This window comes from Amphiura filiformis, chromosome 9 (genome assembly GCF_039555335.1).
Source record: "Amphiura filiformis chromosome 9, Afil_fr2py, whole genome shotgun sequence".
Lineage (NCBI taxonomy): Eukaryota > Metazoa > Echinodermata > Ophiuroidea > Amphilepidida > Amphiuridae > Amphiura > Amphiura filiformis.
In genome coordinates this window covers 12278689-12306535 of record NC_092636.1, presented here as the reverse complement: position 1 = coordinate 12306535, position 27847 = coordinate 12278689, and the positions used below count along the sequence as shown (strand labels likewise).

The following is a 27847-nucleotide window of genomic DNA, read 5'->3' as shown; positions in this document are numbered from 1 at the left end:
TTGTTTCTATTGAACAACTAGCAATGCATACTAATTCAATGTGTCCCTGACTGTTCAATAGAAGCAAAGGTAATCAAAATGTACACATTTTTCCAACTTTGTAAAAAAAATTGGCATTTTTTTTTTAGTAACAGTATTTCTCTGGTTTCCAACCTTGAATAACTGATCTTTAGATTTTTTAAATGTCGACATGTCGGGATACGTGCCGATGTTGACATTATGTCGATATAAGGCATGTCGACAACGGCACTAGAACAAAGTGCTAAATTCAAAGAAATATATCATATTCAAATCAAGCTGTTAAAAACATCCAATACAGAGCTGCATATTTAAGCAAACATACACAAACAACAAAATCACACACTGATGTGGCCACAGTGCAAAGTATTTAGATGAAAACATTCAAATTTAGAGAAAAAACTTTGTAATTGTGCAAACGAAACAACAAAGCTTCAGCAACCACAGATTACATTCAATTACTGTGGCATGTCAAATACACGGTTTATTGATGTTAATAATAGGTGAAAGTGGATGACAGGAATATACAATGACAATTGGGTCAGGTAAAATGTTTTATAGACATGCAAAATATTTTACATTGTTATTATCAATTGATGCCATCAATCAATATTTCAATATTAAAACACATCATTATTAACATTATATTAAAACTGGGATAAAAAATTCTCAATACTTTATTAGTTATTAATGTACTATAATTATTATAAATTTGTAATTAAACATTTTTGTAAGTAGAAGAAAAAAAATAACACTGTGTAAATCTGAGACGATATACTTGTCTCAGGTTTAAATGAATATCCACTCCTATACTGTGTAAATGGTTAATCCTATAATCCTACAAATTTTCAAGATTTGAAGTGAAATATGGAAAGATCTTTGGCGATCATATGTATATTTGATATTGATATCCATGTTTGCATATTTTGACTTCATATCATTGTGAATACTACATACCGACAAATTGCAGATAACTGTAAACCAGCCCTTTTGCTTTATAATGATTATAAAGGGCAACATTATTTACTTCTTTGCGATGTCAAGCTATTTTTTGCCATTGCTGCTGCCTGTGCTAAGCCAGTTGCCTAATATACTGTATAGTGGGAAATTTTCGCGGGGGTTTAATTTTCGCGCTGCCTGCGGTCGAACAGGCAGCCGCAAATTTTTAAGCCCGCAGAAATATTTATTACACATAGTACTTTTAAATGTGAATATATTTGGAAACATGAATTGATAAAAATTTTAAAAATTGTAAAAAATTAACCCAGCAAAAATATCACACTATGCAATGCTTCAATTTATATAGGGGCAGTTTATAGTAATATGGTATTCGTAAGTATGTAGAATTCACGATGGGCTATTCCAGTTGTAATGCAAACACCCCCTGTAGAAGACATGAGCTTAATCTCACACACAGGGGGTGTAGATTTCAAATGGAGTTGTCCATTCAGGTAACCCCATTTGAAATTCACACTCCCTTTGTCACAGATTAAGATCATGTCTTACAGGGGAGTATGGATTTCAACTGGAATAGCCTAATTATATTTACAGTATTAACCCCATGGGCACTACCTGTCCAATTTTTGACTTCTAAGAACCAATTTGATTGGTTGCAAAGAGGGTATATCATGTATTGAGCCAATCAGAGATGTCGTTATAATAGTACTCAGTATTTCGAAAGGGATCAAGCTTCAAATTGCCCAGGGAACTAAAAGATAATTTGATTGGTTACTCAGATGATTATATAATGTAATTAACCAATCAAGGGCTCTGTAAGAAAGGCAGTAGTGCCCATAGGATAACTGTTATATCTAATCTAGAAAGGAATCATAAATTTGTTGTATGAAATGATGATCAAACAAGACAATTTGTTGCTGAAAATTAAAATTTCGAGACCTGAATCATATCTCAGAATCCATAAATCAGCTTTCTAGGGAGTTAACATCATACTGTACACTTACTGTTCAATGGGCAACAATACTGACTGAAAAAATAAAAGTTGGCATTGCATAACAAACAACTATAGCTTGACCGCATCACATTTGGTCTAACTCATTACGTAATATGCCACTGGTGCATCTTATTTTTCCCTCAAAATTTCAATTTCAAAAACCCAATTGAGTTGCCTACGTATGAGTTGCCTATTTTATCAATGACTGAATTAACATAGACGATAAAAACTTGAAAATGTGGGCGATCATCAAAACATGGAGCAGACAAAATATGCACTAAAATTGAAATAAAGCTATAAAGAAAAACATTTCTCAAAAAGTGGTACGGCCATGGCCTCCTCATTTGCTACGGCTCTGAAATTAACTACGACATTAAGTTAAGGTAAGATGGTAAGTTGATACACTGTAGGAACAAGTGCCTGCTGGCCCTAAATAATCTGCGCAAGTCCACTCAATCGATAGCAGGACACCTTGTAAAAACATGTGTACTGTACATCCATAAACCCTCACAAATGTCATAATTGTAACAAAGTCTTACCTTTTAAGTACTCAACAAAACACATCACTAACAGGCTAACAAAATACAATTTTGAGTTGAATTGAGTTGCCTAGTATAGTAAATTCAATACATCTGAAAACCCACAGAAACGTCTTTGCTTCTGGTTGCGTAGAATTCATCACCTTTTTGTGCGCTTTTTGCCTATCTTCTCCATCTTGCTGATAAATGGACTCTTGATTGGTTCCGATGCGTTCACATTAGTCAAATTCCACGCTGGCGCTTTGAACGAGATGTTAAACATCTGTGCCCACTGTTTGAAGACTGCTTTCTCCGTCAGATACCGATGGCCCGTCTTCATGCGAGTTTCGTGTTGATTATACATCCAGCATTCATCATAACGTTTCTCGTAGTAATGGTATAAAATGGACTTTTTGCTACCAGCACTGAAACAAAATAAATAAGATTTAATATTTTGGGTATCAGTCACATGGTGCAAATGCTACAACAAACTTTTTAAATCAGAGTACACTTTTTCCAGAAGTTGGTGATCACCGACGATTCACCATAGCTCAAAAACGCTTCATAAAACATGAATATTTAGGGGAGCACAGCCCTATACAGCCACAGTACATTGTGTAGCCTACATACCCATCCTAGCAATGATCAATTATTATATACCTCATATATAGATTCCTGTCATCTGATTGGTTAGAAGTGCAGTCATTGAATTAGCTATGCCCCGGGCAATAGTCTTTCAAAAAAAAAAAATTTCCCCGGGCATAGTCATTTTCACATCATCGGTGTGCGTCCCGATCAAACTCTATGCGCACGAGGGCGTGTTCGCATTACGCACGTGGCGCCAACGCGCTGCCTGCCAGTTGCGGTGACGCGATCTGTTCATAATGAAAAACTTTCTTTGTAAATTTTACCATGGCCTATGAACAATAAAATGGGCCTTTTAACTAATCAGATGACAAAAATCTATATTAATGAGGTATATAAAACAAATATTGACTGCTTTATTCGGGTCACGGTTAATATTATAGGCCCGGGGTGATCTCAAAATCATGCTATGACCCTCGGCTGCACCTCGGGTCATAGCATGGTTTTGAGATCACCTTGGGCCTATAATTTTAATCATGCCCCTCATAGCAGTCAATATTTGTATACTATATTTAACCCGTTCCGACAAAACCAGGAACAAGTCACATTTTTGACATTTCAAGATTTGAATAAAAATGTAAGCACAGAACAATAAGTTTCAAAATGATACCAAAATTATATACATAGCATCAATACTTTTCAAGATATGGATAATTTTGAAAATGATACCTTGATATTTTTGCCGAACTGCTAATCTGAGTAATAATTTTATACAGGATTGAATAGGGATTAACATAGTTCAACTGTAAAATAATTATTGATTAAATAAACCTCTTTTTATTAAGTATTTTCAAGGATTTGAAAGTCCACTCAGTCCCAAGGTCAAATAACATGAAATTAAGAATTTGATCAAATTTTTTATTTTTTTAGGGGAATGTCATCTCAAAAACACATGTCTGGTGACTTGTTCCGGGTTTTGTTGGAGCTGGTCACATATTTGACCTACCAATGCTGCTTGGCGCTTTGCTGACGTTTTTGCTTCACTGTGCAGTAGCACCTGAATGTTTTGAATGACAGTTCTGCTTAGGGAGGTACGACACCTCTGTGGTAAATTTGTGACTATTTTTGCATTTTTCTCAAAAAATAATAACACACTGGTAACAAAAGTTATGTATATTTAATGGGGCAAGGAATCCAATGACTACACTGAAATTTCAGTGACTCAAGACAAGCGGTTCAGTATATATGATAGGAAATGAGGTACATCCTAGCGGTACCTTATTTCTCATCATAAATAACAAACCGCTTGTCTTGGGTCACTGAAATTCCAGTGTAATAATTGGATTCCTTGTCCCTATAATATACCTAACTTTTGTTACCAGTGTGTTATTAGTTTTGAGAAAAATGAAAAATAGACACAAATTTATCAAGGGGTGTAGTACCCCCTTAAGTGCCCCCTTATAAATGCAGCTAAATCAACTATATTCTGCCTTTGTGGCAGTTGAGATTGGAATTAGGCTATTCCAATTAAAATTCATACCCCCCTATGGAAGACATGATCTTAATCTTCTACAAAGGGGATTTAGAATTCAAATGGAGTCACCCATTCATTATGTGTGACTTACCTGCACTGATTTCCATCAGGCAAGCCATATACAGTGATACTGTCACACATATTAACGGCAAACAGCATTGTAAACCAACCAGTCGAAAGCCAACTATTAGATTTTAACCTGTCCAAATGAGCAGAAAAATAAGAAAATTAAATTACAGATAATAAATGGATGTACTTGCATACCACTTTGGCATATATAGGGTGCTGAGGGAGAAACAGGCCCAGAATCAGGTGACAGAGACATACACATCTGGTGTAAATAGACAGGGTGATCCAAGACATGTACCTTCCTTAAGTGTGAGAATAGAGCCATCATTACCGATTATGTAGGAGAATAATAGTAAAACCGGTACAATTACGGAATACCCTCTGCACTGAGAACCACAAGGGTGTGATGCCTTGTTGTAACTAAGATATACATTGTACACACAGGGTATGTTGTGTAGGGTATAATGTAATTATTCCGTATTCATACACTCCTAGCAGCCAATCAGAAAAGCTGTTAGAAAGGAACACAGAATACATTGATTGTGTATAATATGCACTCTGTGACGCATCAACATCAGCGTGCATGCATTATTTTTTCTAATTTTTCTCCCAACAATTCTCCCAACAAGTAATGCACGTTCATTAACCTATAATTAACCAACATTGAATGGACATACACATACATGTACCCGCACAGACACACAATGAATACACTATCCAATACACCTCTCTTCTCTGCTTTAAGCCAGGGGAATGAGGATGGGAAAGGCTAACCACAATACACCATTTAGGCAATTCCCACAAAGCTTTGCAAAATTAACCCTGATGACGACTTCTTGTTGCACACATTTTTTTCACTGTGCACTTCAATATCGCAATGAAGATGTGCACAACACCAAACATCAAGGTTAAATTTGCAATGACTAAATTACAAATACATACTATTGCAATATTTTTCTTCTTGGCTCAAGCTGGGGGGGGGGATAAAAATGTAATAAGTAGGGTTCCATGAAAAGTTTCGGATATGCGCCCTAGATAACTTGAATTCTTTTTCAACTTGCTATAAGTTAAGAAAATAAAGTCGTATCGTACCGACTAAGGTATCAAAATACGCAGAACAGTCTCCAACTATCAACTACTTTATTTTGTATTAGAGTCTTTTAGAAATGGCTTAAGGTTTAAGTGTTCAGATACATAGTATAGTTTCTTGAGTTTGATCCGAAGACCTTCTACAAATCAGGATAGGAACATATATACATAACCAGCTCACCAGGGAATTGATATTAATAAGGAGCATCATTCCTGCATCATTCCATACAATGTACCTGTGTGAATCACTTATGAGGTTTACTTTAAAACCATCATGTACAAACTTTTTAAATAAATTTGACAGCTTTGTTCAAATATGATTTTTTTGGGGGCATATTTTTTTTGTACATGTTTACACATGCCCCTACTTCTAACTGAATGGAATCAGCCAAATTTGTTGTGCTTTTTGAAGAACAGAGCGATTTTGTATTTATTGTTGTGATAAATATGATAAATCTCACACACAGATCCACGGTTAAGTTGTCAAGATCGTGGATTGTTTGTCATATAATTTGAAGTTAAAAATAGTTAGGTAAAGTACCTCATTTATAAATAATTATTTTAACATTTTTGTGAAATGATAAAATTAAAATTGACCAGAAATCATATATTATGGCTTTAAAATATGCATGGATGCAGAATTTTGTGTAGTTGTAATGGAGAGTGCAGCATTCAACATATGTGACATGATCAAGGGGAATGAGTCACATGTCGGCCCTGGTCGAAAATGAGTTTTACACAGGTTTCTGAAGAGGCCATTTAGAGCTTTCAGAAACTGAAAACCCCATGTTGATACGACTTTTCTTTGTGAAGTTACATCAATTTATCAATCGTAGAAAACAATATAAAACAAAAGAATTTTAACACTTTCTTTGCCAATATCTCAAAATCAATATAAGCAACATCCGACTCATTTCCCTTGATCGTGTCACATATGTGATGCAATCAAGGGAAATCAGTCGGAACTTGGAAATATTAAATTTTCAGTTTCTTATAGGATAGTAAAAAGGATTTACAAATCTTGATTTTGCAGAAAACACCATTGAAATTGAACAACCAGTTCCAAAGATATGAGCAATTAAAGAGTTTCCAAAACAAGAGGAAACAAAAGGAAATATTTCCTTTGTGTGGCTATATCTCAAAATCAATATTTCCGAGTTCTGACTGATTTCGCTTGATCGTATCACATATGTGTGCAAGTGAGTCCAAACGTCCATGTTTTCTTAGGTCTAGAAAGAAAAGAAAAGCAAAAGAAAACATGTTGACAACTGCATAGCAAATCGCATACATCTCCTACATAAACCTCATAACATATTGCAGCTTTACGGACAAATAAAACCCCATTTTCTAGTGGTTATAAATATATACTACCAGATCCCTATTGCTGCCGACCTCCCGAGGAACACTGCTGCCAGCTACTCTGTGGTTACTCTTAGAGTACCAGTGCAGTACCAATCCAGTAGCAGTGCGTGAAGTTGTGAACTGTACGTGTGATTCCAAAAAGAGTATCCACACAGGTACACTAGAGTACCAATGAAGTTGCTGGACCACAGTGTACAGGGCATGGCAGCAAGAGGAATCTGGTTGTGTAGTTACATCCAATTACTGTAACCAATAGTATTAGTAGGCTTGTTGTAAAAAATATACTTACTATAGGTAGGTTGCATTTCAATGCCTGGAATCACATTTAGAAAAAAATCAAAATGTACTAAGTCTTGTAATTCTTTGGACACTGCATTTTCATTAGCTCCTCGCCATGTTATAGGATTACAAGGCTGCAAAATCTGGGATTTACTTTCATTTATCTTTTATTTTAAAATATGAACATCTTATTTGAATAAAGAGGGAGAGGGGTAACTTCACCCCCTAAATTCAACAACACTGAAAGAAAATTTCACTCCCCCCCCCCTCTGCAAAATTGAAAATTACCCAGTAAGGCGACGAAAAAAAGAAACCCTGTTCTACGGGCGGAAGGACCTTTCGAGTAGGGTCGGTCGGTCTGTTTTTTTTTTTTTTTTTTGGAAATGACCAAAAAAATCACTAAAATCTGTAAATAATTTGCAATTTGAGAAGATACAAAAAAAAAAAAAATTTTGTTCCTGAAATTTCCGAAATTTGGGTCGGCATTCATTTGTACAGGAAAAATTTTTCCCCCAATTTGTTCAAAATCTGGGTCGGTCGGGCCCGTAGAACAGGGTTTTCTTTTTTCGTCGCCTAAACACAAAATTCCACTTTTTTATATTTTTTTGGCCAAAATAATGCAAAATTGACAAAAAATTTCAAGCACATATGTAGCAGTAACACAGGACCAAAATGATGACTACTGTGAAATTTGTTATCCCCCCTCCCCATAACTGATCCTGATATGCCACTGAACATGTAAAATACTCAGACTCCCCCATGGATTTTTACAAAGACTACACTGATAAGTATCATGCTGAGACTTACCTATCCATACCAAGGTATTCTTCATATAGTCTAGTAGCCTTTTTCTCTCCTGAATTACTTAAACTATAATAATCTACACCAGGATATTTCCTGATAAATTTGCTGGTAAAAGTTTCTTTGATCTTTTTGTGCTTTGGATTTTCCATACCCCATATCACCATCTGCAAAATGTGAAAAAAAGGGTAAAATACAATCAATAATAACCTTTTAATTAAACATTCTGCCATTCCAATACTATGGAAAATCACAGCAAAACTTATATATCCTTATTACATACCTTATCAAACTTGGTCTTTTCAATCATGAGTGTGACTTTATTGATGTAGTCAATACACCAAAAACAATTCTAGCACCCACATATTTCTTGTAACGGATATACGCCACCTCGACCCCTACACACACAAATACCTGTAGCACTATGTGTCAAACAGTGACATTATTAGCCAACCTGGGATAAAAACACTGTTCACCTTGTTTTTGTTTTAAATATGGGACTTTTTGCTGTTTTTTCCCAACTTAATTCAATTTGCCTAATCGGAGGACTTCAACATGACTACCGCCCCCATAGAGGCCATAGAGGTCTCCAGTTGTAAAAAAAAATGTAAATTTTTAACATATTGAGAATGGGAGGGTGAGGTTTAGGAGAAAGTTTGACAACTGAGGGACAACACTGGTTGTCATGAAGTCCCAATTTGGTTAGTCTCGGTCCCAGCCGATTTGTGCTCCTTCGTCACTGAACAAACCATCTGGCGACAACCTCATAGTACGTCTTTTCTGATTGGCCAATTATCGTCAGAAGAAAATGTTACGACTGAGAATTGGCTGCCAATCAGCGCTGGCTTCAGCGCATGCAGTGGTTGATGGCCAGCTATGCGTTTGCATAAATCCACACAGCGCACGTGAAATGCGTGCTGCGCGTCGCTGATGTGAAAGGCGATATCAGGCGATTGGCGCCTCAGTCGCTGCTAAGCTAGTGTATATTTTGCGTTTGCAGTAACTACAAATAGTGGGGGCCTATGATGTTTAGTGTCACTTACACAAGTCACGTTCTATATAACCAATTGAATAGTTTTATTTGGAAATTCATTAATCAATCAGCGATCGTCATTTCACGGGTTGTCGCCAGACGGTTTGTTTAGTGACAGAGGAACACAAACCGGCTGGGACCGAGACAACCATTTGGTGTGCAAAACACACAAACTTGTCCCTTATATAGGCAAGAAAAACAAACCTTAAGGGGTACTACACCCCTGGCCAATTTTGTGCCTCTTTTTGGATTTTTCTCAAAAAAATAGCGCATTGGGGACAAGTAAGATATGATAGGGGCAAGGACTACAACTACTGCACTGGAAATTTTATTTCAGCACAGACAACAGTTGTGGAGTTACAGTCAAAAATGAGGAAAACCCAATATTTGATCAATAAATCAATAACTACTTGCTTTGAGGTGCTGAATTTTCAGTACAGTAGTTGTAGTCCTTGCTGAAATTTCCTATAATACATGTATACATATCTTACTTGTCACTAATGTGTTACAATTTTGGAGAAAAATGCAAAAAGAGGCACAAAATTGGCCAGGGGTGTAGTACCTCCTTAAGCTACACACAAAACTCTCTGGTGCATTCATACCTTATCAAACCTAGCCTTTCCAATCATGAGAGTATCCTTATTCATGAAGTCAATAGACCGGAAACATACAAGTCGTATGTCAGTTCTAGCGCCCACATCTTTCTCGTAATGGATAGTGGGCGCATTGTTCATTCTAATTACGCATGTTGCGTTATCAATCTCTTGACCAGAGTTGGAATGTAGAAGCTGTCCTGAGCTAGCCACTACTGCACATTTGTCACAATGGAAATTAAATGGCTGCAAACAGAAAAAACAAAACATGTCATGTATAATTATTCCACTTGAAATCCAAACACCCCCTATGGAAGACATCACCTTATTTATTCTCCCACACAGGGGTGTAGATTTCTCAGTAACCCCATTTGAAATTCACACTCCATGTGTGAAAGATTAAGGTCATGTTTTCCACAGGGGGTGTATGGATTTCAATTCGAACAGCCCAGTGTATGGATTTCAATTGGAATAGCCCATTATAACTTTGCATTACACATAAAACTAAAACTCTCATAAAAAGCTTGTTGAATAGTATGAAAATTATCACTAATAGCTTATTTAAAGAGAAACCAACACATCTGGATTTATTCATAAAGTGTTACAACAAGCTCAACATTTTATGCAATACATAATACCGATAACTGAAGAGTTCAAAGTCCAACTCCCCTAAAGTCCAGACCAGTGTAAAAGAACATTTGTGATATAATGTGAGAACAAGATCACATGCCCAAATCATAGTATAAACATTTAGTAATTGCTGGTTATAGCTACATGTAGATACTGCACAAAAACAGATGTTGCATATCTCCCTGGCCAGGTCTTTAGGTGAAGGCATGCTGAAAATTGGACAAGTGAAAAAATAAGCATCCTTGGCTAAGGTACATTCACTGTAAAAGTTCTACCCTACATTTGTTCGCACTTTTTGCGTTCTATCAGCTAAGCAAAAATGACAAAAAAAGTGAAACAGTTCAAAGTTGGGAAAGGGCAAAAAATTAGGCTCAGGTGATTGAAAAACAATTGTTGAATTAAATTATTTTACCAAAAATGTTCAATTTCAACATGCTCAAGTGTGCAGTATGTGTAAATTATGAATCTTTACTTGTCCGTTAAAATCGGCCAACAATGCCCCAATTGATTGTATAGATTCTATTTATCAGTGTAGACATTCCAAAAATTACAGACATGTATCGCCATAACATTCATTTAATTGATTTTTCACAGTGGCTATTGTTGTTTTCAGGAAGTGTAAAATTTCTAGTTAACCCCCAGAGCACTACCTGTCGATCTAACCTTGCCTGTGATTGGTCAATTACATGATATCTTCACTTTAATCACCAATCAAAATGGAGCTTTGCAAATAATTCACCCCAATTTTTTTTGCGTGGTGAAATTATTCTAACAATGTTGCTGATTGGTCAAATTGATAATGAAAACTTCTGTTTGGCTAATCGGCAGGTAGTTCTCATAGGGTTAAGGCCGTTTTGTCAATATGTGTCACAGATGTTTTGCAGTCAATCACAGCAAATGTCACAGACAGACAATCTCAGCAAATATACCACATATGTCACAGATGTTTCCTAGACAATCACAGCAAAATTTGATTGGTTTAAAAAATCAATAGAATAGCGATACTTGTGGTACAATGTTTTTCAAACCATCTGGTTGAAAAATCAAATAATGGCCTGAGCCTACATGTATTATACCTGCCACCTACCTTTTTGTTTTTAAATCCTATGTACTCTCTCTGAATATCTCCCGCTCTTTGTTTTAATATTTTAGCATGTTCATCTTCAAGCAATGAACCATTGGAGCTCATAGTTCTCATAGAATACACTGCTCTAGTCTCCTTGTTCTGGTCTCTCTTTGGCATATTTTCTTCCACAAATTTAATAAAAGATTGCTGCACTTTGGCTTTGAAAGTTTCATCATGATTTGGTTCGCTTTCTCGGTGGTTCACATAATATAATAATACCAGTATCAGTAGTAGAGTGTACACAAATAGTGTGTACATCATTGAGTGCTTGCACTGTAAAAAAGAAAAGGATAACACAATATATTTAGCAATCAGGAGCATGCCTGCCATTTGAGTTCAAAATTTCATCCAAGTTTTTATATACTTTTTATTCAAAATTGGTTGTAACATACATTTGGTATTAAGTGAAAACCCAGCTTCATTGTATGAACTTGTGACTCAAGGCAGTATGGAATACAACAATATGGAAAATGTTTGGCATTGATAAAAAAAGTATGTAGGACAGCTGATATGTGACCTGCTCCCGGGGGGTACTCAAGTTTGGTTTGGGTAGGGACGTGCCGCTGAGATTTTGGAAGTAGACCCATAAATATTAAATATACCAATTTTTCAAGAAATTTGGACCCATTGATATACCAAAAGTCAAAATTTTCGGCCGAATTTACCCAAAATTGTCTTAGTTTTTACAAATTTTCCCAAAATTTTGGGAAAATTATGGCTAGATTAAGGAAAAATTGGGCTGTTTTCCGAAAAAATTGAGAAAATTTTGAAAAAAGGACCCATTCATATACCAAAATAGGGAACTATTTTTTGGGACACGGAAGTGTGCAGTACCGCATGCGGTACTGCACACTTCCGTTACAGTCCCGCATGAACTGCACCTTCGTCACGCACTTCGATGCGGAACTGCACATCCGACCTGCATTCCCGCATGCGGTAATGCAGGTCGGGATGTGCAGTACCGCTTATCTTGTAGTGCAATATTTTGGTGTATTTCCGAATGGGGAACTGCAATATTTTTGGTGTTTATCCGCATGGGGATGTGTAATATTTTTGGTGCATTTCCGTTAGGGGATCTACAATATTTTTGGTGTTTATCCGCATGGGGATGTGCAATATTTTTGGTGCATTTCCGTTAGGGTATGTGCAATATTTTTGGGTTTTTATCCGCATGGGGATGTGCAATATTTTTGGTGCATTTCCGTTAGGGGATGTACAATATTTTTGGTGCATTTCCGTTAGGGGATGTACAATATTTTTGGTATTTATCCGCATGGGGATGTGCAATATTTTTGGTGCATTTCCGTTAGGGTATGTGCAATATTTTGAGTTTTTTCCGCATGGGGAACTGCAATATTTTTGGTGCATTTCCGTTAGGGTATGTGCAATATTTTTTGGTTTTTTCCGCATGGGGAACTGCAATATTTTTGGTGCATTTCCGTTAGGGGTACTGCAACACTTTTGGTGTAGTTCCGCATAATGAACGGTTTTTGTTCGAATGTACTGCAACATTTTGGTGCATTTCCGCTAGGGGATGTGCAATATTTTTGGTGTATTTCCGCGTGGGGAACTGCAATATTTTGGTGCATTTCCGGCGGGGATGTGCAATATTTTGGTGTATTTCGCGTGGGGACTGCAATATTTTTGGTGCATTTCCGGCAGGGGAGGTGCACTATTCGTGGCGTATTTCCGCGTGGGGGCGTGCAATATTTTTGGTGCATTTCCGGTAGGGGATGTGCAATATTTTTGGTGGCTTATCCGCATGGGGAACTGCAATATTTTTGGTGCATTTCCGCTTAGGGATGTGCAATATTTTGGTGTTTTTCCGCATGGGGATGTGCAATATTTTTGGTGTATTCCCGCCAGGGGATGTGCAATATTTTTGGTGTTTTTCCGCATGGGGATGTGCAATATTTTTGGTGTTTTTCCGCTTGGTTTACGTGGGGATGTACTATTTGTGTCGAACTTTGTAATAATATCAGTTAAAAAGGTAATTATTTAGGCCTACTTAGATCTACTTGTAGCTATAGCTAGTCGTCTATTTAATTTGTTTCTTAGTTTACGTGAGATGGCTACGTGTTTTGACATGCAGTAAATATATACATTTCATTATGCTAAATTAAATAATCCTCCGTAAATTGATTGATAATTGAACCACTTGAGAAATTCTCCGTTGGAACTTTAAAAGGAAGTGGTCACAATGTCAAGTTGAATATATAATAGTCATCATTAAAGAGGCGTGTGAAATTGATTTTAATAAAATTAATTTCATACAATAACTATTAGCTAGGTTTCTATACTATGCCGACCTTTCGGACAAGACTTTCCAAGACTCTCTTTTAAATACAAAAATGCGCCATTAATTGCATGCGACGATCATTGATTGTCTAAAACTAATTACTAAAAAAAGGAAAAAACACCTAAGACTAAGAGCCTGACGTATTTTTCACCACGAATGTAGGCCTACTAAATTTTTGTCATACCTATTTTGTTGCATGTCCGCATGAACTGCAAAATATTTGGTGCAGTTCGAATGCGGTAATGAACATATCTTTTCGTATGCCAGCGTGCGGAACTGTCAAATATTTGGTGTAGTTCCGCATGCATTTAATGTGAATGTCCGCGTGCGGGAATGTAATATATTTGGTGCAGGTCCGCATGTGGGATGTACATGTTTTTTCGCATGTCCGCATGATGAGAGAATGCAAGATGAGATGCACAGTTCTGGATACGTATGCCTAGAGTATGTTGTACATGTTTCATTTATTGAAATTTTTAAAGAAGAAAGTCTTGTTCGAAATTTCTGCATATAGTTTCAATGTTGTAATTAAAAATAAAGTCTTCTCCAAAGGTCGGCAGAGTCAGGCCTAAAATATGTACACAATTTTATATTAAAATCATTTTCACAAGCCTCTTATGATGATTAGTGACTATTATAAATCTACTTGATATTGTTCTATTATAAGAACCCAGCGGACATTCCTCAAGTGGATCAATCATCAATTCACACTGATCTCAAATATCAATAGCAGCGGCAAGATCAGAAAACAACTTTTAATGTTTATCACAGCATGACCAAGTCAGTATTGGGCACACAGGTCTGTCTACCTGAAGAATTTTTAAGATTAAAAAAAAACCTTTTAATATATACGAGCGGTCATATTATTATAATCAAGACAATATGGAGGCACGCGGAATATTTGGTGCAGTTACGCATTGGTTATAGGCCTACTAGTGAAAATTTATTTTCGCATGCCCGCATGCAGAACTACAAAATATTTGGTGCAGTTCGCATGCGGTAACAGTCGCTTTTAATACCTGGTAAACATATACATTTCATCATGCTAAATACAATTATTATCCTCCGTAAATTGATAATCGATCCACTTGAGAAATTCCCGTTGGAACTTTGATAGAAAGTGGTCACTCATTTCCCCCCTTGTCTTGTGCCTTGTCCATCCTGTCTTGTCCCTGCCCACTGAACAACATTATTTTCCAATTTAGAGGTGGGGCCAAGCTAGCTCAAGCTGAAAGCTCATTTGAGTTTAATGGCCTCTCCTCCATATTCCATAACTTTTTTTTACCCGATTTACTTGGTATACATCCTGCAATAGAATAAACATTAAAAGGTTTATTATACAAAAAAATCTTTGCTCCCCCCTTTGCACATGCCAAATTTTTGGGATCCCAAATTACTTTCAAACATTAAAAGATTTATTATACGTTGCGAGCGCAGCGAGCAGGAAATTTTTTTAAGCGTTTAAGCGTTTCCGTACGGTTTTCCTAAGCCTTTTAGGCTCTACAAAAATATTGTAGATCCCCTAACGGAAATGCACCAAAAATATTACACATCCCCATGCGGATAAACACCAAAAATATTGCAGTTCCCCATGCGGAAATACACCAAAAATATTGCACTACCGCATGCGGTACTGCACATCCCGACCTGCATCACCGCATGCGGGAATGCACGTCGGCATGTGCAGTACCGCATGCGGAAGTGCGTGATTTGAAGGTGCAGTTCGCATGCGGGACTGTGATTGAAGTGTGCAGTACGCACGCGGTACTGCACAGATACCAGTCGCTTTCAATACCTGAAATAGGCTTTGAAAAAGGGGTCATTGATATACCAGAAGGCTGAAAATGCTACCCATGTTTGCGGCACGCCCCCGTATGGTCATTTGTACTGAGTACCCCCCCCAGGGACCTGCTCCCACAAAATAAGTGTCTTGTCTTGTCTTGGTTGAGTCGGCAGGTTCAGAACTAGCTGTACTAGCCAACTTTGATGCTGCTCAAGCTAATATAATGATATGACTACGTACTTTAATTACTTTTGGACTCTATTTTTGAAGATTTCTAGTGTGGCTTGTGAAGTCGATATAGTTGGTGGTATCCCGGGGGGGGGTCACTCCCATTGTGGCCTGTACACCATCCGCGATATTCAACTTTTGAAAAGCACCCTAAACAAGGATTTAACCCTTAGCTAAAACAATACCCTAAACAGGGATTTTATTCCTTGCATCAAATTTCATACCCTAAATTTCATTTCCACGTATTAGCAATTGCAATTTTGCTACCCTTTTTCCAGGATTTCATGTTTTGACACCCTAAACGCGTTACGTGCGTATCGTGCTTACCCACGAAAAACTACCCTTTTTACGCGTTTTCATTATCGCGGATGGTGTACAGGTCACAATGGGAGTGACCCCCCCGGGGTGGTATCCAGACGTTCTAACTGTTCAGTTGATGTGTTTATTGACACCTGTATACATGTATGATGTAGTCAGTGCCTGTTTATGACCTTTGTGAACGGGGACATAATATGCAGCCTTCTGTATTCAATTTTGTCCCCATTCACAAAGGACATACCACTGCCAATACAGGTATCTTCAAACAAAGTACAGCAACTCAACAGTCTGAATCAGGGTCTTAGCTAGCCACCCGTCTGGCCGTCATTTTAGACGGCCAGTTTGCTCCTGGGACGGGCAAAATTAATGCCTTTGACAGATGCTATATTATAAATTGTATGTTTTGAGAAGCTAATTGACCTTTTTAGTAGACTCAACTTGTAGAACAAGGCCATATCAGCACATATTTGAACTCTTGGAACCCCCAATGGGCTATAGATGTCTGGTAAATATTTTAAAGGTCAAATTAGGACAGGCAATTTTATTCAAATGACAGGCAACCCTCAATTTCTAGCGAAGTCCCTGGTCTGAATGTCTCGAAATTCCCAACTTGAGGTGGTACGCTAATTTCGTCAGGGACTGCCTTTTGAGGGGATGTGCAATATTTTTGGTGTTTTTCCGCATGGGGATGTGCAATATTTTTGGTGTATTTCCCGCCAGGGGATGTGCAATATTTTTGGTGTTTTTCCGCATGGGGATGTGCAATATTTTTGGTGTTTTTCCGCTTGGTTTACGTGGGGATGTACTATTTGTGTCGAACTTTGTAATAATATCAGTTAAAAAGGTAATTATTTAGGCCTACTTAGATCTACTTATAGCTATAGCTAGTCGTCTATTTAATTTGTTTCTTAGTTTACGTGAGATGGCTACGTGTTTTGACATGCAGTAAATATATACATTTCATTATGCTAAATTAAATAATCCTCCGTAAATTGATTGATAATCGAACCACTTGAGAAATTCTCGTTGGAACTTTAAAAGGAAGTGGTCACAATGTCAAGTTGAATATATAATAGTCATCATTAAAGAGGCGTGTGAAATTGATTTTAATAAAATTAATTTCATACAATAACTATTAGCTAGGTTTCTATACTATGCCGACCTTTCGGACAAGACTTTCCAAGACTCTCTTTTAAATACAAAAATGCGCCATTAATTGCATGCGACGATCATTGATTGTCTAAAACTAATTACTAAAAAAGGAAAAACACCTAAGACTAAGAGCCTGACGTATTTTTCACCACGAATGTAGGCCTACTAAATTTTTGTCATACCTATTTTGTTGCATGTCCATGCATGAACTGCAAAATATTTGGTGCAGTTCGAATGCGGTAATGAACATATCTTTTCAGATGTATGCCAGCGTGCTATGAACTGTCAAATATTTGGTGTAGTTCCGCATGCATTTAATGTGAATGTCCGCGTGCGGGAATGTAATATATTTGGTGCAGGTCCGCATGTGGGATGTACATGTTTTTTCGCATGTCCGCATGATGAGAGAATGCAAGATGAGATGCACAGTTCTGGATACGTATGCCTAGAGTATGTTGTACATGTTTCATTTATTGAAATTTTTAAAGAAGAAAGTCTGGTTCCAAATTTCTGCATATAGTTTCAATGTTGTAATTAAAAAATAAAGTCTTCTCCAAAGGTCGGCAGAGTCAGGCCTAAAATATGTACACAATTTTATATTAAAATCATTTTCACAAGCCTCTTATGATGATTAGTGACTATTATAAATCTACTTGATATTGTTCTATTATAAGAACCCAGCGGACATTCCTCAAGTGGATCAATCATCAATTCACACTGATCTCAAATATCAATAGCAGCGGCAAGATCAGAAAACAACTTTTAATGTTTATCACAGCATGACCAAGTCAGTATTGGGCACACAGGTCTGTCTACCTGAAGAATTTTTAAGATTAAAAAAACCTTTTAATATATCTGAGCGGTCATATTATTATAATCAAGACAATATGGCCGCACGCGGAATATTTGGTGCAGTTACGCATTGGTTATAGGCCTACTAGTGAAAATTTATTTTAGCATGCCCGCATGCAGAACTACAAAATATTTGGTGCAGTTCGCATGCGGTAACAGTCGCTTTTAATACCTGGTAAACATATACATTTCATCATGCTAAATACAATTATTATCCTCCGTAAATTGATAATCGATCCACTTGAGAAATTCCCGTTGGAACTTTGATAGAAAGTGGTCACTCATTTCCCCTTGTCTTGTGCCTTGTCCATCCTGTCTTGTCCCTGCCCACTGAACAACATTATTTTCCAATTTAGAGGTGGGGCCAAGCTAGCTCAAGCTGAAAGCTCATTTGAGTTTAATGGCCTCTCCTCCATATTCCATAACTTTTTACCCGATTTACTTGGTATACATCCTGCAATAGAATAAACATTAAAAGGTTTATTATACAAAAAATCTTTGCTCCCCCTTTGCACATGCCAAATTTTTGGGATCCCAAATTACTTTCAAACATTAAAAGATTTATTATACGTTGCGAGCGCAGCGAGCAGGAAATTTTTTTAAGCGTTTAAGCGTTTCCGTACGGTTTTCCTAAGCCTTTTAGGCTCTACAAAAATATTGTAGATCCCCTAACGGAAATGCACCAAAAATATTACACATCCCCATGCGGATAAACACCAAAAATATTGCAGTTCCCCATGCGGAAATACACCAAAATATTGCACTACCGCATGCGGTACTGCACATCCCGACCTGCATCACCGCATGCGGGAATGCACGTCGGCATGTGCAGTACCGCATGCGGAAGTGCGTGACGGAAGGTGCAGTTCCGCATGCGGGACTGTGAGCGGAAGTGTGCAGTACCGCACGCGGTACTGCACAGATACCAGTCGCTTTCAATACCTGAAATAGGCTTTGAAAAAGGGGTCATTGATATACCAGAAGGCTGAAAATGCTACCCATGTTTGCGGCACGCCCCGTATGGTCATTTGTACTGAGTACCCCCCCCAGGGACCTGCTCCCACAAAATAAGTGTCTTGTCTTGTCTTGGTTGAGTCGGCAGGTTCAGAACTAGCTGTACTAGCCAACTTTGATGCTGCTCAAGCTAATATAATGATATGACTACGTACATTAATTACTTATGGACTATATTTTTGAAGATTTCTAGTGTGGCTTGTGAAGTCGATATAGTTGGTGGTATCCCGGGGTCACTCCCATTGTGGCCTGTACACCATCCGCGATATTCAACTTTTGAAAAGCACCCTAAACAAGGATTTAACCCTTAGCTAAAACAATACCCTAAACAGGGATTTTATTCCTTGCATCAAATTTCATACCCTAAATTTCATTTCCACGTATTAGCAATTGCAATTTTGCTACCCTTTTTTCCAGGATTTCATGTTTTTGACACCCTAAACGCGTTACGCGCGTATCGTGCTTACCCACGAAAAACTACCCTTTTTACGCGTTTTCATTATCGCGGATGGTGTACAGGTCACAATGGGAGTGACCCCCCCGGGGTGGTATCCAGACGTTCTAACTGTTCAGTTGATGTGTTTATTGACACCTGTATACATGTATGATGTAGTCAGTGCCTGTTTATGACCTTTGTGAACGGGGACATAATATGCAGCCTTCTGTATTCAATTTTGTCCCCATTCACAAAGGACATACCACTGCCAATACAGGTATCTTCAAACAAAGTACAGCAACTCAACAGTCTGAATCAGGGTCTTAGCTAGCCACCCGTCTGGCCGGCATTTTAGACGGCCAGTTTGCTCCTGGGACGGGCAAAATTAATGCCTTTGACAGATGCTATATTATAAATTGTATGTTTTGAGAAGCTAATTGACCTTTTAGTAGACTCAACTTGTAGAACAAGGCCATATCAGCACATATTTGAACTCTTGGAACCCCCAATGGGCTATAGATGTCTGGTAAATATTTTAAAGGTCAAATTAGGACAGGCAATTTTATTCAAATGACAGGCAACCCTCAATTTCTAGCGAAGTCCCTGGTCTGAATGTCTCGAAATTCCCAACTTGAGGTGGTACGCTAATTTCGTCAGGGACTGCCTTTTGAGGAGAGCAAGAGCTCTCTCCTTAAATCCGATATAGGAGAGTGATTTTTAGCTCTACTTAGTTGACCAATGGTCAATGACCACTCTCTCCTACATTTTATTGTAAATGCTCTAAACAGCTCTCCTTGAAGGCTCCAGAAGAGTTATTTAATGCTCTCCTGTATTTTAATAATACTGTCATCTCATCTACATGTAGATATGATCCACCAACTGAACCACACAAGGAAACAAGTTTTTCATGTCACCATTTCCAAGAACACCTGATCTCATTGCCTTTTCATAATCATGTACGGTAATGTGACTTACAATTGAATTGAGGATCTAATAAAAAACTTACTGAAATGTATCCCCACACCCAAGCCATTGCTTTTTGAGGATGATTAATAATGTCTTTGCAGAATATCCATGGCGTCTTCTTGCTGGTAGTTTGGTACATTCCTCTCTGTTGAGTAGGTAAAGAAATAATTGAGTGATTGAGAATAATGTAAAAGTGTAAGTCCGTAACTTTTAATTATAGACCAAGAAACAAGAAAAAAGTGTTTGTTTGGCATCACATGGCTTGAAAAACGTCGAGTGTCGGTCGGAATTTAAAAAAATTGAAAATGGTTAAATAATACCTGTAGTTTGACTGAATAAATTTGTAACATGCATTATTAATTATGGTGGCATGTCACAAATAGGTCACCCAAAATTGGAGGAGTTGTAACATGATAATGCTTTATATCTTGGTGTAGATTATTCATCCAGTAGTTCAAAACATTATTTTGTAAATTAAATCTGATGCTGGAACTAAAATTTGCAACTCACTTTGCTACGTTGCATTCTTCAATCCTGAAGAAGCAGTCATCCTTGATAGAGAGGAGAGGTGGTTCGAAAGAGGAGTCAGAGAATCAATTTGGGAGAGAGTGGAGGAGCCCGCCATCAACAAGAAAGGAGGACTCTGTTTTCAGTTGTCACACGCATGGGTCCAGGCATTACGAGACATTCCTCGCCGTCTGACGTCACAACACCTGATGTCATCACAACATCATCAATCAGATGCCTGACGAAGTCTGAAGTTTTCGGACGCAACGTAGCAAAGCGAGTTGCAAATTTTAGTTCCAGTATCAGATTTAATTTACAAAATAATGATAATGCTTTCTTCACACTTCAACTTTGGTTTATTTTAAAATATTACCTACTGTATAGGGAGGTTTCATGTATGCCACGGGTCACTAGCCCTGGAGGCACAACAACGATATTAGAGCACATGAAAATGAAATATCACCTACAGAATGCTAATGCTAATGTTCCTTACAAAGCATGGGTTTGAATAACGAGCCCAAGATTCACAGAGGATGATAATCTATATAAATAAAAGGAAGGTGTGCACAATTTTGGCTCCCTCTCTAAGCCAGACCATGTTATTGTTCAACTCCAAAAGTGGGGCACTTGGTCATCAAAATATGACTTAAAATATAGGCTACTTTATTGGTCATGACTTGAGAGATAAATATAGTAGTTTATTTGATTTGGTCAATTTTGGAATAAATTTACAGACAACACTGGCAGTCTTATTATCACCAAGGGTAGCGCTAGGTCCAAAAGCTCGGGGGTCTCTTGGGACCCCCGAGCTAACAGAAAATGCAAAAATGGGGGGTCCCTAAAGCAATATCGGGGGTCCCAACTATTCATAATAGCTGAGCAAATTCAATCTATTTGTGTGATACCATATTATTTTTTTTTCTTTTCTTTTTTTTTAAATTTTCTTTTTTTATTTCAATCAAATTAGTATAATTACCTAATATTTACCGCCCGCCGCTGCCTGGCCAATAATAATTTTAACATTATTTAATACTGCCCTCTATTGTCTGGTAGCTCCAACCATGTAAACATATTGGCAGCCAGAGATCTCGCCGTATTTTCTTGATATCACGGCTGTTTTGCTGTCAAAATTTTCACTCAAAAAGCAGTATTACTGTGCATAAATCATAATATAAGTAAATTAGGCCATATTTTGGTGTTTCAGGGGTTCAGTTGCTTCGAAAATGATGTGCATAATGCAAGTTGAGGAAACTTTTGAGCCTAGTTTTATGAAACCTGGATTTAGAAAACAACATGTCAGTGCATGTGGGAATTTTTGTTGCATACGACGGGACGCAATAACTCGCTGCTTTTGCAATATTCATGCGTGAGATTCGGGTTTTGGTGGGTCCGGGATGCAAAAACGCAGCCTAGCGCGACCCGGCCTTGCTGAACACCATAGAAAATATGTAACATTTTTTAAATCAATCATGAAATATTAATCTTGACAATTTATGGAATCGATGAATACCAAAAACAGTTTGATTGTTTGTTTGTTTTTTTACAAACGGTCGTTCTGTATGGAGTAGGTAGGCCTATGCTAGGTGAATTCAAATTTACCATCAAACTGCATCATTTTATATATCAAATTAAAGCCCTTGAGTAAACAAAGCCAAAACTGAAAACCTTTTTTTCATAGCACTTTCCGTAGCAAGTTACATCTTGTCTGATTTTCATCAAAAAGATCAGCTAGCAAAATTCCCCAAAATGGCATTTCGGGAGTGTTTCTAGATCTTTAATAGTCTCATTATGATAGCAGCTTTTTTTAATGGAACTGCTATCAAAATCCCTCTAAAATTCCATGTGCGATTGTCTTATCACCATAAAAAATCATATATTTGGGTCAAGTGAAGTATAGAAAACATATTTAGTTATTTACCTAGGTTTCCTTCTTCAGCCAGTTGTTTTAAATGTAAATATGCATTGACATTGTCGGCGAATTTGGCTGACTAGCAAATGTGTTAACTAAGGTTTGCCTGGCATACCTATTATAATAGACCAGGCTCAAACAAAATTGTGTATCATCTAGGTAGTTATAATGTTATTCAGATTTGCTTTTACACATTAAAGGAGTATTTCGTGATCCTAGCATCCTCTATTAATATGTCATTTTTCATTAGATATCCATGAAAAAAACATATTCCCAAAATTTCAGTTGATTCCGATTTTGCGTTCCCGAGTTATGCATGATTATGTGTATTACACTGCTCCATAGACAATGCGTTGTTATTTCGTTCTGGTGCACCAGAACAAAATTCAAATTTCACGATATCTTTGCTAAACGAATTAATCTGCAAGAAATATTTTGTACATAAATATTATGTAGCCAGAGGTTTCCGTGATATAAAAATCTCAACTTTTTTTGAGAAAAGTGGGGGATGAGGCTGTGGATCACTTAAATGCCCTTTTAAGCGTACTGCTATAGATAAAATAACAAATTCTCGATCATGAGAGGATGTACCTTCTGCGTCAGCGTACTTTTCATAGAATAACACGATCGCGCGACCTGCATGACAGAACCTTTACCTTACCTAGCAACTACCGTGAGATTGGTCAATTTTGAAAAGCTGTGTTTGCGCCGTAAGCGTCGGCCTTTGCGTAGTACACTCAACGCAAATAACTGTGCGTACAAGTTGGCTCTCATGATCGAGAATTTTGACTAAAGCCGTTCAGCGCATATTATTTTGCACAAGGTCCAATGCACACGCTTGAGTGACGTCGCGCACGTATACGCGATGGTTACGCTGTCAATCTTGGAAAAAATTATAGCAGTGCCAGTTATTAAGCTTTAAGCTGAATTTATATACGGTACTTGATTGCTTTTGCAGAAAAGTAATTCACACACATGCTCAGCGTTTAGGGAGTGAAGCAAGAAGGCTAGAGAAACCTAGTCACGATTATGCACTTTCAGTTTCCCACGCGTTTGAACGGGAATTGGATTGCGTACTTTTTCGATGTCTAGTGAGCAAATTTTTTCATTATTTTGAGAAAATGATGTCAAATTTTCTATTCTATATTGTTTGGTAATAATGTCTTTTGCCAATAGTATGTTTAAAGTTGTAATTTTGTGTTTTTGATCGCAAAGATCGGATATTTTCGTTCGGATTCAATTCTGAACCCTTCGCAAGGGTGCCGATTTCGCAGAACTTTGACGATAATTTTGCCTTTTGGACACTTAAATGCTTTCGATCCTTAATTTAGTTTCAACCGAGTCTTAAATTATCAAGCACAATACAGTTGGTACGTACCACATTTATATACCGTATTCGTCCGAGTATAGTCCCATGCTCGAGTATAATCCCACCCCCCATTTTTCGAAAAATTTCAGAAATTGTGAGTGTCCCTGGACCTAGACCTAGATGCTAGGATCATTCATGGTTGACCTAAAAAAAAAAAAAAAAAAAAAATTTCAAGATATTTTGTATTTTTAATATGAAAATTGATAATTTGTATTCATGTCATACTCTATTAATGATTTCAAAATGCATTGAATTTGAATGCATTTTGAAATCATTAATAGTAGGGATGCCCACTCTCAATACAGTTTCCACTAGAACGATTTTTCATTTACTGTGTGCGTGCACTCACACACGTATTGTCTATGGAGAAACTGATCGATACAAGAAATCCCAGGCCTGTTAAATGGCGTACATACTTGTTTTGATCCAAATGTAGGCCTATATCAGGGTGTTTCAAGAAATTCCTGATTCCACCAGAAAACATTAACCAAACTTTTTCCTGTTTGGTCAGTAAATAGAGAGGACCTTCCTGCATGAAGAGATCAACTTTTTTAATGAAAAATTTAATGAGATGAGAACTACAACAGGTTGAAGTGACACCATTCCGTGCATCAGGTGTTCAAACGCAATTATCTCCGAATTTGGAGTGAATCAGACAAGCAAACTTACATACTCATAAAATTTAACTATTTATGAAGACAAAATGTGTAGGATGCCCATCTCAAATCATGCACTTCCCGTGCACTTCTCACTACCATGTCCATTTCATAGGGAGTATAAAAACCGGGGACCATCATGGCTTCCATGCACACACAGTGTATTGCTCAATGTAGTAAAGATAACCTTTGAGTTGGAGCAAATTTCTCAAAATTGGTAGTGATTAATGTTACCAAACTTATGCCATGATGAAATATAATAATTTTTGAAGATAAAATGTGCTGACCTTAAAAGATTGAACAATGTTTAACCGCTTTTCATTTGAAATAATGCACTTATTGTTCATCTCCTCTATGGAGATATTTTCCATGGCGGCCATCTATGATCATGCTTGAGGTTTCACCAAACAAACCATGGGTTTTGAGGTCTTATATTTTTTGTTGTATACCAACAAAATCGATTAAATTTTCAGGATGATCTTATTTTCATGTTGTTATAAGCAAATATAATGTTCCAGATAAAATAGTTAATAAATACATTAAGAAAAAGTACCTTAAAGTTGCACTTTCTGTTAGTATTCCTTTTTGGACTTTAACTTTTTAACATGTTCTAGCAGCCCTATATAAAACCGTGACACTTTCGAAAAGGCCGTATCTCTGGAATGAAACGTCCGATTAAGATTATTTAAACGCCAAAATGTTTCTTTCATCAATTCCCATCCAATAAGTGAGGTCTGAATCAATTTAAAAGTACTTCAATTTTTAGTGGACATGCCTATTAATAGAGTATATGACATGAAAACAAAGTATCAATTTTCATATTAAAAATACAAAATATCTTGAATTTTTTTTTTTTTTTAGGTCAACCATGAATGATTCTAGCATCTAGGTCTAGGTCCAGGGACACTCCAAAACCAAAAAAAAATAAACTTTAAAAAAAAAAAAATTTTTTTTTTGAAATTCGAGTATAATCCCACCCCCCAATTGTGAAAAATTTTCACATAAAAAGCGGGTGGGACTATACTCGGACCAATACTGTACATTGATGAAAATTGCGCCGGTTAGAAACTTGAAAAAAAATCGTTAAGTGTGTATTTCCCATTGACATCCAAAATGGCGTAAGCCAGTCCTCAATATACATAGGTACGGCGTATATAGGACTGGCAAGCGAGTCTAGAGAAACCACAGAATTAAAACCAGAGAACCAGGACTCGACCGCCATCTTGATACAGGCATGGAGCAAAAATTGGGGTATTCGGTTTCACTCGGAATGCGCCGAGGCATTCGTTGTCATGCAAGCGACATGGATGATGGGGACGCATTTGAGAGACGACTTGATGCGACCTGCACGCTTGAAAGTACCAAGACGCTTCAGATGAGACTAGACTCGCTGAGTCTCATGGACGCCGTTCCTATGTCCATCAGACTCGTATTTCCCATTTTGGATGTCAATGGGAAATACACACTTAACGATTTGCGCCAGTTAGAAACTTGAAAAAAAATCTTAAAAATGTTATCAATGTATATAAAAGTGGTACCAACCTTATTGTGCTTGCTAATTTAAGACTCGGTTGAAACAAAATTAAGGATCGAATGCATTTTAGTGTCAAAAAGGCAAAATTATCGTCAAAGTTCTGCGAAATCGGCACCCTTGCGAAGGGTTCAGAATTGAATCGAAGCGAAAATATCCGATCTTTGCGATCAAAACCACAAAATTACAACTTTAAACATACTATTGGCAAAAGACATTATTACCAAACAATAGAATAGAAAATTTGACATCATTTTCTCAAAATATTGAAGAAATTTGCTCACTAGACATCGAAAAAGTACGCAATCCAATTCCCGTTCAAACGCGTGAGAAACTGAAAGTGCATAATCCCTACTAGATGAGACGCAGAATTGTTTTCGTTGATCTCTCAAGACCGTCGGCAAGGACCCGAATACCCCAATTTTTTCCCCATAGCTGATGGCGCGATTATGCGTGGCGGTATAGGGAGTCCCGGTTCTCCTTCTCTAATTCTGTGAGAGAAACCCAACTATGGCTATGCAATGCCCCCTCATCATGCACTCAAACAATGCATTTATGAATCTGCATTGAAAACACAATGCATGAATGAATTCAACATAAACATGATTTTTACACCACACTCACATGCTCAGCTCTAGTATCCAGTGACTGTCAATGTCACTAGTTTGCTCATCGACAAGTTTTACACACTTACCTTCAATCATCTTAGAATTTCATGCTTGGAAATTTTTTATTTTGAACAAAACAAGAGTTTTCACCTGTACCTGCCCACTCACTTTGCTTGCAAAGGTTTTCGTGGTGATTCTACTTCCGGGCTATAAATTGGCTAACCCGGAAGTAAAGTGACTTGGGTCATTCGGTCATTGACTCATTTTGCAGTGAATAAAAAAGTAACACCGTGTCAATAAAAATTCCTTTAAAAAGGAATAGGGCGAGCCACTGAGGAAGTGCCAAGATAAAGGTGTAGTTATTTTATTCGAACTGTTTTTATAAATGGGATTGTTCATAATAAGCATGTTTGTACGTTTGTCAAATGACAAGTAGGGCATGTAGTAAAAACACACTGCATAATTCTTGATAGGCAATTGTTGTCAAAAGGGTGGTTCAAAAGAAACACAAATAATTACTACAGACACATGCAATGTAGTTTTGTAATTTTAATAATAGGCCTACTGGAAAAAGAATCTTATAAAGATCGAGATAACATAAAAGCACCATCATAACACAGTAGTTATTACG

General features: G+C 37.3%; 1 protein-coding gene across 1 annotated transcript; it reads right to left on the bottom strand.

Moving 5' to 3' along the window:
* Positions 1-13: 13 nt before the first annotated feature.
* LOC140160633 (alpha-N-acetyl-neuraminyl-2,3-beta-galactosyl-1,3-N-acetyl-galactosaminide alpha-2,6-sialyltransferase-like) lies at positions 14-27440 on the bottom strand. Its single transcript, XM_072183887.1, has 7 exons — positions 27303-27440; positions 20677-20781; positions 11550-11861; positions 9842-10078; positions 8213-8373; positions 4698-4805; positions 14-2912 (listed from the first exon to the last, which is right to left on the bottom strand). The coding sequence occupies exons 2-7, from the start codon at positions 20773-20775 to the stop codon at positions 2648-2650; spliced, it is 1182 nt and encodes a 393-aa protein (XP_072039988.1). The 5' UTR covers positions 20776-20781; positions 27303-27440; the 3' UTR covers positions 14-2647.
* Between the last annotated feature and the right edge of the window lie 407 nt (positions 27441-27847).

What these genes read in the sequence shown, in the direction of transcription:
- LOC140160633 (XM_072183887.1), bottom strand. Translation starts at nt 20,775, where the DNA reads ATGTACCAAACTACCAGCAAGAAGACGCCATGGATATTCTGCAAAGAC. An exon ending in GGGTGTGGGGATACATTTCA is followed by an intron (nt 11,862 to 20,676) that starts GTAAGTTTTTTA and finishes TCTTTTTTACAG; the next exon opens with TGCAAGCACTCAATGATGTA. An exon ending in GAATACCTTGGTATGGATAG is followed by an intron (nt 4,806 to 8,212) that starts GTAAGTCTCAGC and finishes TCATTTGGACAG; the next exon opens with GTTAAAATCTAATAGTTGGC.